At 39.4% G+C, this 12,248-nt stretch overlaps 1 protein-coding gene across 5 annotated transcripts in view; it reads right to left on the bottom strand.

The window, feature by feature from the left end:
* Positions 1 to 12,248, bottom strand: part of ANKFN1 (ankyrin repeat and fibronectin type III domain containing 1) — a 436,237-nt gene that overhangs the window by 263,610 nt on the left and 160,379 nt on the right. For 3 of the 5 annotated variants that reach the window (XM_077164850.1, XM_077164848.1, XM_077164851.1), the window contains exon 2: positions 3,223 to 3,263. Coding sequence is in view for 1 of the 5 variants with exons in the window: in XM_077164847.1 (XP_077020962.1) it covers positions 3,223 to 3,263; positions 3,363 to 3,371 (50 nt within the window). In the remaining 4 variants the exon portion in view is untranslated. Of the gene's footprint in view, positions 1 to 3,222; positions 3,264 to 3,362; positions 3,525 to 12,248 lie in introns of those variants that run through there. The other 2 variants (XM_077164849.1, XM_077164847.1) reach the window with 1 other exon arrangement.

The raw sequence follows: 12,248 nt of genomic DNA, 5'->3' as shown, positions 1-12,248 counted from the left end.
CTTCACCCTGCAGCCACCCAGCCGACGGGAGCCCCAGATAAAATCCCAGCCACCCCAACCAATTTAGTAAAAGTAGTTTCTTTCCTGCTAGCCAACCTGCTTCCACTAGTCTCAAGCATTCTTTCTGACTTATTTCATTAACATTTCCTCCTTTTTCTGGAGCAGCCAGAGCCCCAGGGAATCTCTCTCTCTCTTTCTCTCTCTCTCTCTCTCTCTTCTCTCCCCTCCCCCCATCAATGGGGCATTGAATGAGAGCCAGGGTGTTGTCTGTGTAAAGAAAAATTGCAAAACCACAAATTGCAGAAAATCGTTACTGCCAAAAATTGAAAGGAACACACAATATCACCATGCCTCTTAAAAAGCAATTGCGCATTTTACAGGCCTCTGGATAATTCAGGTTTGTTTGGCAACTTTCTCACCCATACCACCCAGAAGACAATTCTCTTCCGCCAGAGACAGTGGCCTTGAAGGAGACATTTAGTCGAAAAGAAACAAAAATATCGGTGCAAGCCTTGCCAGGGACCGATTTGGACGAATAAGATCCTGTTTTCTTCTATTGTGTAGTATTGATTTTAAGGCCCAGTGTTTGTCACCAGAGCCCCAGGGACTCTCATTTAGACAGGGAGAGTCTCCAATAGTTTAATACGAATTCCTTTAAAACATAAAGCACTTTTAGATTGTAAAACATTTTTCGAAACATTATCTTACGTCATTATCCACAAGAACTATCCAACATAGGCAGGAAAAATGTTTTCCATTTACCAAACTTATTCCATTTTTTTTCCCCATATGAAGATACCGTGGTACCAAGGGGTTAACTAAACATTCTCAAACCCACCAGTTCTGAAGGGGAGGATCTGGGACACAACCAGGGGTTTTCTGATTTTCACTCCTGAGTTCCTTCCATCACTCAGCCCCGATCCTCTGTGGGGGCATATCTTTCTGACTTGGCTGGGATGTGCTCCAGCAGTGGGGTGTACACCATGCACATTCCCAAGTCCTTTAGTGTCAAGCTTTCTGCCCTTCACTAGAGATATGAGCCTCCTCTGAATGGAGTGCTGATGAGATTAGATCATTCTCCATTTGTATTGGTTGTATCATACAATCATCAGCACCACATAATGCCAACCCCAGAGGGATCCAGTCTGGCTGCCAACCTAAGTCACAATGGCCTGGTGATTTCGATGGTTTGCATGGCTTGATGGGTCAGTCTAACCTTCCACCAGTTCCTCAGAGATGAGGAGGGGAGGTACGTAGACCCATTTTGTCTGGATGGTGGAAAATCCTAGTGCAAGTTCACGTCTCAGAATCTTTACTAAGAAAATTGGTCACCCAGCATTTTGTTTGTCCTTGAGAAAAAAATAAAGCCATCACAAATTTAACTTGTAAAGTGAAATATCCACTCCCCCCCGACTGCCCCCCCCATACCCAATCTTCCCCCACCACCCCCCTCACTGCCCCCCCAATCTCAGAGGTAAAGGTTGCTTTCAATTGAAATTTCCATTAAGAGATCTTGTGGGTAGTAAAACATATAAGTTTATATCTACATATTTCACATAATGACTTAAAAATCTGCCTTAGCAATTGCCCTTCATCTTATTTTCACCATGAACATCTACCAACTATGTTTTGATGTTTAACATTAAATCATTTAAAAGCAGCAGTAGCCCTAAATAGGCAGTAACTGCGTGATAAAGAGCTACCAAGTATGAATAAGCAGGAAAGCAACACAGGATTTTTTCTCCTGAAAAGCCTATGTTCAAAAGAAAGAATATGATCAAAAGTTAACATTTGTATAAATAAGATACTCATAATAGCATATGAAAAGGGGGTTGGCACATAACATCAAACATGATTGGGAAAAGCTGCTTAAAACATTCATAACAGGCAGGTGTCTTGATAATGCAATAAAGACTCAAAGCAATATAATACAGAGATTGACATTTAAAAAAATTCCAGTGAGTGCGTAACACCTTGACATAAAATTTAAATGAGTTTGAGGGTGAATGTCTCTTGTGCTGATGTTTGAATATTTGATGTATAGCAGTGGGATTCTAGAGAGCAAACAAAAAACGTCGGTCAGGGAAATCAGCAAAAATCAAATTTTTCTTGCATTTCAGCATAACATCTAGTTTTCTCAAAGATTGTCTGATTTAAAAGAGCATTTACAAGAACATGTAAATTTGCACAATTCGAGTAAGACATTTGGGGTCTGATGGGTCTAAGAATGTCTAATTAAATGCTTCAGTGGCTGCTGAGATTCATCCTCCATTGGAAATTCTGTGTAAATCAGCATCTAAGAGTTGATGTATCTTCTTTGGTTTACCTGGTTCAAGATTCTTGAGTCTGTTGATCTCTTGCTCACTTATCTAGAGTGACAAGTAATTTACTACCTTTTTAAGCTACTTTTGAACCACTAGAGCCTTTATATTGAATTTAAATCTGCCTCCCTGTTCTTTGAATGTGGGTCTTATCAAAATATTCCAGGGACAGATGGAACTTTCATATTTTTGTTAAAATCTTTATAAATTTCATTTTATTAACAAACCTAATTCCGAAAGGTAAAACTCTGAAATACTCAGAGCTAAGAGTTCAGACATAGGGTAATTATATTTGGTCTTTCAGAATAGAAGTGTTTGCAGCGTGGGTATGGGCACTGGAAGTACCAAGACAAAAGCAACATAATACACAGGAGATTAGTTCCAGAAAAGAACATTGTTTGCAGAGTGGCCAAAAGGCAGTGCACACAGGCAGGGATTATTAAGCTTGCTACCACGCTGCTAAGCAAGAAATAGCCTGTGACTGAGGGTAAGGAGCAACTGGGCAAAGGGTAAGAAATTAGTCAACCCGCTGTTTGAGAGAACCTGACTATTCAAATGTTTGGTGTCACATGTTCATGATATCCAACTGAATATTGCCTAATTTTTCACTTCTCAGGTTTTTTTTTTTTTTGGCATGGGCAGGCACTGGGAATTGAACCCAGGTCTCCGGCATGGCAGGCAAGAACACTGCCTGCTGAGCCCCCGTGGCCCACCCCTCACTTTTTTTTTAAATAGCTTTTCAGCTGCAATATAAAATGTGAAATGTTAGATTCAAACTCTCGTTCCATTTGTTGAGTCAGACTTAAAAATGCAGCAATGTGAGATGGGAGTCTGAAAGCCAAGGAGATGGTAGGAATCACAGATGAGAACAGATAGCATTCCAAGGAGGAAATGTACTTACATTTTACTGCAAGTGAAATGCCTGTCTTTAAAGGGTAGCCTCTGCAAAAAAGAGAGAAAAAGGTGTGTTTTAAAAATTGTACAGTTACTAGTTCAAAAAGAAAAAGGCATTGAATTTCCTGCAAAGGTAGAGCCACTGACCAAAAACATGTGAAACTTAAAGATGAGAAGATATTCACTGAGAAACTCTTCTTGGAGGTACAGGGAACTGTAGTCCACAAGAAAACATCAAAATTAATTGCCACGTTATTGCATGCCAAGCTCCCTGGCTCTGCATATCCCTGAGTGCTTGATGCTCACGTGTAGACCCAGTCTCCCAGGATCAAACCTCGTGAGAAGAAATATGAAGACTCCCAGGAGCCAATGCTTAGACTGTCATCAGTCTCCTGCTTCTTTTCATACTGATATCGCATTTGAATTCTGGTAGGGCCTGTTCTGATACATTATTCCATTCAATGAAACTCCTCCTGAAAATTATGATTTTTCTCAATTCATGCTCAATGGGGTAAGTGGACAGTTTTCTTTTCCAAGAAATAAAAAGCTTTTGGGGGACACAGTGGGAGGGACTGAGACCTTGCCAGGTTTCTCTTTATTTAAGATGGCAGTGAAAGGAGAGAAACAATTAGACTGTGCCTATACTTGGAAGGAAATTGCCAATAATGCAGACAATTTGCTTAGTGTAGGGAGCCCACCAAACAAGTCAGTTTGCCTTCAAATTCATTTTTAGGGGGAAGGGGGTCTATTATGGTCATATCCAAATGGGTTCTTTTCAGGGTGGTGGGCTTAGTTGGGGTGTCAGTCAAGTCCTCAAGACTGATATGAACTATCTGCATTCTGAGATTCAAGTGAGTCCAGGCTGTACCCAAGACTGAACATTCAAGTCACAGTGTCTTCAGACCTACAGGAAGATTTTGCTGTGCCACCACATTGATCTAGATCAGGAAGTCAGTTTCATCACTTCTTGAGCAATATTTTTCCAAGCTATGCCAAATCAATTCAATGCTCTGAGGTTAACAAAAACAATAATAGTGTCCCACTAAATGCTACCTGGCATTGCTACTGTTACTGTTCTATGATCAGTAATAACCCAATTTGGGTCACCAAGTCAAGAAGATTTGATAAGTTCATGAAATCAGAGCTAGGAAGGCACTACAAGCCAGAGCTATACCACTGTTTGCTCCACATTTCTCTTCAGACTGCATTCCTTCTATCTTCATTCCTCCACCTCTGGAGTACATACTAGCTGTATTAGCATCCACATTGGGAAATCCCTACATGTTTTAGCAAGCCACTTAAGTCCTCATTTCTCTCCAAGGAGATGGTTGTGGGTAGGTTGTCATAGACTGACAAATTGCTAAATTAATGAATTACTGGGCCTATGAAGAATAGGGACTACGGAAAATTCAACTTTCAGAGTTCCTCACACAAGATATATGCTCTATACATTTTTATCGTACTAAATTTTTTATATGGAAGCTATAATGTGACCCGACAAGATTCCATTTGTGGCACTGACTGAAGAAAGTTAGGAACACTGTCCTGGACACATGCATTCCCCTATCTTTTGCCTCTCCAAACAAACAAGTATGCTGAAAATTCTGAAATCATGTACCTTCTTCTCCTTTGAGGAACCTGTTGCTAGGAAACAAATTTATAATACTCTATCCTACCAGGAAAAGTTTTTATGACTGTCTCAAGTGATGGGTTCTCCTTTAGATACAGAAGTATTTTAAAAAGGAAAATTGTCTATTACTTCACAGATTCATTGGACAAAATATCTTCATTTAGACAACAATATCACAGCAATATAATGGATCAGTTTGAAAACTATTCATAAGTGCCTTGAGACTGTGTAATGTAGCTACCTGATGAGATGGTACCAATCATTTTCTTTGGAGTATAAAATGTAAAAATCAATTAAGAAACTTCTGAGACTTTCAGATCATGGAGGTACATAAAAACTCAACTTTTGTTTTTAAGATCATCTTATTTAAGCTTATTTCCACAAAAGAAAAAGAAAACCTGTGTTCTTAAAGAAGGAAGAGAGTCTTAAAATTATAACTTAATTCATAAACAGATATTCCTTAAGTGCCCGGTATGTGCAGGACTCTGTGCTAAGCCCTAAAAATCCATCTCTTGCCTTCATGATTACTGTGCTTGGGTGGAGAGACAACTAGATAATTGGAGTGATCCCATCATAATATAATACAAAATTACAATGGTGGTCAATGTGAGGGGGCTGGCAGTATTTAGTGATCAATTCTAGACAGGGAAGTCTAATTTGTCAAAGTGTTGAGTTAATACCTGAAGAAAAGTTCATCTTTAATAATAATAACAACTAACATTGCTGAACATTTAATGTACCAGAAATTGTCCTAAGTGCTTTTACATGTAATGATCCATTTATTTCTCTTAACAACCCTAGGGAGTCACTATTCTTACTCCAGAGTAGGAGTTAAGAAGGCAAATGTGAGTGTGTACAACACCAGGCAAAGGGAGCTCAACCTCAAGGACACAGGCCCTGGGCAAGAGACCATCGGCTCCTGAAAGGGAGCAAGAGACCAAACGACATTTACATTATTTTGCACACTTTTCAGCAGAACCCATTCTACTGTCATGAAAGAATCTTTTAAAGACTCTTCTTATATCAATCCTAGAAAACGTTAATTGGACAAGCCTTAGCCTCTCTGCTCCCAACTCTGGTGAGATATGAAGTATATCTTGGCTCTTTGCATTGTAACCCCCACAACTAGGATCCCTTGATCCACTCTCATAGGAAGTGTAAGGCCAGCAGTCCTCATCCTCAGATTAGATCATGGTAGAACCTACGCCTGAGCCAGTACTACGTGCAATGGAATGGACCTACTTCTTGCCCGAAGCTCTTGGATGTGATTTTTGCAAAGTCTGCATGCCAGAAATCCACTCCCTGGTGACCACTGGGAACTCTGATGAACATTAGGTATCTGCCTCTATCTGTGCTACTACTGTGGGCCCTGGAGCAGCTGATCTCTAGACCAAAGTGCTCAACCAGGGGATTCTCCATGCGGAATTCAGCCATCTATCTCAACTTCTCCTGGTTCTCGTGGCTGATCCCACTGGGTTGTGATCCATAACCTAGGATTGACATGCATTAAAGAATAGACCACTCAGTAATTCCTGAATGCAGTATGCTGATTGAAGCATCTGGCTTAAGTTGTCTCCTATTTCAAATTTTTGTGATGTGTAAAAAGATGTAACAATGTAAGTATAGTGTATTTGTAATAAAGGAATGTAGCATAGGGAGTCAAATTTCCTATATACTTATCCCTTTTTTAATGATACATAATAAGGTAGACCCTACATGTGAAAGACTATGAATTTTGATGGGAAGTGGCAGCTGTCTTCTTATTCCTAACAGTGACTAAATGCTGTTGTGTGTTAACTTTACTTATTTGCCTAATGCTTTGGTAGGAACACCTATTCTCTATCCCAGGAGTTCTGGGGATCATTACCCTCCCTTGCAAGTTTTTTGAATTACCTGGAAAATGAATATAAGAATGAACTGGTGGAGAACATATCAGTCATCATGTAACAACAACAACATCAGCAACAGCAACAGTTTGCATTGCTTCTTTTCTTCACTTCAACCAAATGTCCTTCAAAACCTGACATTGTTTGCTGTAGGCACAGAGATTTGAGATTGAACGTTCAAGGACCTCTGCCCCTGGCTCCTACTCTGGGGGAAGAGACTTGACTATCAGAGCAGCCAGGAATTCGAGTCTTGATTCTTGCATTGACCTCCAGCATGACCTCTAGCAAGTTATCCAGGCTTTCTAAGTCTTAAGGCCTTTGTCTATACAAAGGAACTTAAGAGTGTTCTGCTGGTTACAGGGAACAACGCATAGAAAGCACTTAGAAATATTGGCCATTCTAAGCACTCAGTGTATGATCGTTATGATTATCTATTAAGTCCAAACTGAAAAATTACTCTACAAAGAACTGCGCCTTCCATTTGGATCAAAATATTCTGCACCAGCTCCTTAAATGGTTAGAAAGGTGCACATGCCATCTCCAGCCTCTTTCACCTCTGATTCTGGGTGCCAATTTGACCCATATTGGGCTCTTCTTTTAAAAAAAAGTTTTACTAGGTTGGTTTTTCATTTTAATTTTGCTCACAGTAGCTTTTAGTTTTGTTTCACTGATGTTTTAAGAATCTTGTTACCACTTCACCCTGCTTTTCTTACGGTATTGGAATTTCACTGTTTGTTTCTAGCCTTGACTCTGTGCCTTTGCAGAGATCTCGGCAAACCCTTCTGCTGCTTTTCTTTATCGTGTTTACTTATAAATGACTTCTTGTGTTTTGATTGCTTTCTAGCTTTTAAGCATTTAAATTTTGTAAAATTGAATAACCAGTTTTCATTACAGCAAATTTGAACCATGCAGAAGATCACTAAAATAAAATAAAAACAATTCACAACCCCACAGGTTTATTTTGAACTGTATAAAGAAATGAATACCTGCCCCTAATGACTATCAGCAGTGTGGGGGGTATCATTCTAAATTGTTTTTATATGCTTATGCAAACATACGTACATGCAAAGATCTTTATATTTATACATATATACATTAAAATTTTTCAACAAAAATGAGGTCATGCTATAAAATTGCTATAGCATGCTTTTATTCTTTTAATGGTATTTTTGTGGACATACATTCCAAAATGTTATATATAGATTTCCTCATTTTTTTTAGTGACTAAATAGAATTCCATTTTATGAACCTGACTTAATTTACTTAACCAAGCCCATATTGATGAACATTTAGGATGTTTGTGAATTTTTCCTACCACAGTGAGTTTGCAATGAGCAAGGATTTTAAACACATTTTTATAGACTCACGCTCTTTTACTACGGGATAAATTCTTAGAATTGTGAGTACTCTATAATAGGATATGCAGTTTAATATTAGATGGAGAGTTCAAATTACTCTTCGAGAAGGTTGAACCTACTCACCCTCTACCAACAATAGGAAGGATCCTCCATACATATCCTTCACGCTGTACTCGGAATTTCTGTTTCTTTGAGTTTTTCTTCTTTGTGTGATTACCCTTCCATCTGAGCTTCAAACCACATAATTCAATTTTCAGCAATGTTTTTGAGTTCCAAGAACTCTTTCTTTTTTCTCAGATTCTTCCTTTGTATTAATTTCTGCAGTCTTCCTAGGAATTCGCATTATTTTCTTTTATAGTTTTTTTGTCCTTCTCCCTTTAAGGCTCCTTCACAGAGACCCACCCGTCCTGATTATTTATGTTATTATTTCTTCCTTAAAACTTCTGCTTCATCTTCTTGTGGGTTTTCTCTACCCGCTGTCCCTTGCCTGCATACATCTGAATTTTCCTGCTCGCGTTAAAGGGCAGAGGCACGGTCAGCACATTGCAGATAGACTTTGAGACTCTTAAGTGATAGTAGGTCTTCGTACGGTTAAAGGTAAAGGAGGAATATTGTCTTGATTGTTGGGTGATAGGTTAGGACCCGTCAGCTGAATGCTATGGGGGAGGTCTCCACATCCTCATGGTGCTCTCAACATATGCAGGGTAGAGCAGTTCTCTTCCAGTTACATCAAAAGGGAGCCTTTTAGCTCCTCCCCAGCTATGCACAACAAGCGGGCAGGGCTGCTAAGGGCATTCACTAGACCCGTGTTTCGCAGACGTTGATGTGCCCACTGATTACCTGGAATCGTGTATAAATGCAGATGCTGAGTCAACAAGTCTAGGTGAGGACTGGAATTCTGCATTTCTTATGAGCTCCCAGGCAATGCCCAATGTTACTAATCCACAAACCACACTTTGAATAGCAAAATATTTTGCTCCATGAGCTGGACCCCTCAGACCGAAGATTAACGGAGACTTCTGTTCCTTGTTCCTTGAGACGCAGGCATCCTCCAGGCTACTGAAACCTTAGCCCTCCTCAGTCCTGCAAACGCTGATGCCCAGAAGCTGCCCACTGGGTGAACATGCCCCATCTCCAAGGACCTCAGAGTGTTGAGATTCCCTCTGAACTCCAAACATAGGCCAGGAGTTTTCCGTTCTCAGACCGTTACTTTTCATATCACTTAATACCCCAGCAGGAAACTAAGGGGAGGGGTTACTATATAGCCCTTTCTCCCTGGCTTTCGACTTCAAAGTATATTCAGATTTCTATGTGTCCTTTTTGATCTAAAAAGGTTTGAATGTATTTTTGACCATTCGAGAGTGTGTAAACTTGGTAGAGACTCATATTTGGAACATATAAATTGATTGCACACCACACAGGTTCTCCTTGACTCGCAATCTTTAACAAATCATAATAGAACCTTTTATTGCATTTAATTTTTTCTTAAAAATCCTCATAATTTTCCCTCCTTTCATTGATGTTCAGCTTTTTACTGATAAGCTATATATGCAATCAGATGCATAAATATATACTGGCATATTGAAATGCATTTCAATTTTATTCCCATTATGTTATCATGGCTTTAGGGCTAATGTTTTAATATTTCATTACCTGAAAGAGTGAAGGAATGAATGAATTGAAAATTTATGAATATCTTCTTTGTTCTAGGCACTGCTTAAGGTATGGGTTTGTGTGTGTGTGTGTGTGTGTGTGTGTGTGTGTGTGTGTGATAAGTAAGCGATTGGCTCCACCTTCAAAGGGCTTGCATTTTACATGGGAGTACCTTGCAGAAAGCTTTCAAGCTTACTCAGCATTTTCACTTATATCATCTCATGTAATCCTTCTACTAGTGATATTAAATGCCATAACAACTGGCAGATTTGAACTAGAATACAGAGCTTCTAATTTCAATGTTGGTGCCATTTAAGGTTCTTCTGTTTGAGCTCAGTATTTTTAAATGGAGTGTTACTAAGACTCTTACTAAAACTGTTCTGCCAATTTGTATTGGTTTTAAGTAGCATCATTGGGGCACAGAATGACTCCAATAACTTACAGTTAATGCCTACTTTGGTTACAATCTTCTCAAAAACAAAATGCAAAATAACAACAATAAATCCAAAACCCAACTACAAAACAATAAAGAAATTTCTACACTAACCCATGTTGATACTCCAGGCCAAGAAGAGCCTCTTCTTCAGGAAAAGGACATTGGGAAATTCACATAAGCATGACATGCTCAGAATTTACTCTCTCTTGGATGAGGATGTTTTGGCAAAACAATTTGATTGCTCATGCTATTCAAAGAACATATGCTGGGTGGGCTACGGTGGCTCGGCAGGTACAGTTCTCGCCTGCCATGCCGAAGACCCGGGTTCGATTCCTGGTGCCTGCCCATGTAAAAAAAAAAAAAAAAAGAACATATGCTAGTTATCAGTAGTGATAAATTAACTGGCTTTTTTTGGTCCAATTAATGTATTCATTTATCAAATACATATTGGATATTTAAAATATGTTCTAGGTTTTAGGCTTTATTTTGTCACCAAGGAGTTTGCAGTCAGGTCAGCACGGGAGAGAGATATTAGAAAATGAATCTCCAATTATAGTGACGTGTGATAAGTACAATGATAGAGGTTTGCCCAGGGTATAATAGGAGCAAAGAAAGTCCCTCCTAATCAGATTAAGGCAGCTTTTTCCCAAAAGAAGACTGATAATAGGTTTGTGAAATAAAGAAATGAAATATTCAAGTGAATTTGAGAAACACTGGATTAAAAATAACTGAAGGGGTCTCATTATCACAGTCCTTTCCAGAATTTGTAATATTTTATTATTATAAATTTCAGGGATGGAGAATGTTCCAGATTTGTGTGACCAAAGAGTCTTCTTGCTGAGCATTTTGAGGGACAATTGGAGAACCATGGCCCAGGTGATCTAGGTAAGCTCTCCCCGAGGAATGTCATGGGAGCTGAAATTTCAAAGAGAGTAGGCAAGAGTTAGAAGAGGTGAGAAAGGGCTCTCCAGTGGAAGGACAACATGTGCCAAAGCACAGAGCATTTGCCCAAAGCATTTGCCCAGGCAACTCTAAGTGGCTTAAAATAGACTGAAGAATTCCAGGTGAAAAAGTGAGGAGCTGTAGGTCTAGAGATAAACAAGAGTTGATCAGATCATTCCATCAAGATAAAGGGTTGGACATTAACCTGAAAACTAAGAAGGGTAATTAAAGGCTTCTAAAATAGGGGAGAGATATGAATGGACTTGCTTTGTTAAAAACATCTCTCTGGTAGAAGTCAGCAGTGGTGGATGGCAGTGAGGTTAGCTGGAGAAAGAAAGCATAGTCAGGAGAAGATATTGAACTAATTCAGATGGTTAGTGTCGAGGGTCCAAACTAGAGCAGAGAGAGAGAGAGGGAGAAGGTTGGAGTGGGAGGTGAGTAGGAGATAGAGAGAGAGAGAGAGAGAGAGACAGAGATGAAGGGGTCCCAGAGCTAAGGAGAAAGAGCTTAGGACCCGGTACCTGGTTGGATGATCCTGGGGGACTAAGTATGTACAATAAGTCACCCATAGAGATAGGCCATATAGGAGGAGGAACAGGCTTGGTAGAATTCGTGTAGGAAGGGATGAGGGCCTGAGCAAAAGGTGGAAGTGTAACTGAGAAATTGGGATTTAAGGGATGATTTTGATTGCTGAACTATTATATAGATGTTCCTTTTTGCTTTTTGGCATATCAGAGTAGACAGAGGGAAATACCTGAAATCTCCAAACTGTAGTCCAGCTGCCTTGATTTCTAATAATGATTGTATAGCCTTTATCTTGTATCCTTGTGATTGTAAAAATTTGTGACTAACCTTCCCTTGAACCCATTTGTCTAGTTTTTTTTACTCAAGGTTGTGATCACTAAAGACATGATTGTTAATGAAGGGTCCTGGGTCAGCCCAGAACTAACCCACCCTAAGTTCAAAGTTATCTTGATAACCTAAGTTGGATCTAACCAAAATGGATCTATTTGACATGAGCAGTAGCTCAGACTTTAACCAAAAAGCCACCTATTCCTCATTATAACACTAAAAATCATGACCATCATTATATTAAGGCAGTCATTTTCTTACATATGTTCTGTGACT

The sequence above is a fragment of the Tamandua tetradactyla genome, chromosome 6, assembly GCF_023851605.1.
Source record: "Tamandua tetradactyla isolate mTamTet1 chromosome 6, mTamTet1.pri, whole genome shotgun sequence".
Taxonomy (NCBI): domain Eukaryota; kingdom Metazoa; phylum Chordata; class Mammalia; order Pilosa; family Myrmecophagidae; genus Tamandua; species Tamandua tetradactyla.
Note: the sequence above shows the minus strand (reverse complement) of the source record. Positions and strands in the feature narration are given on the sequence as shown.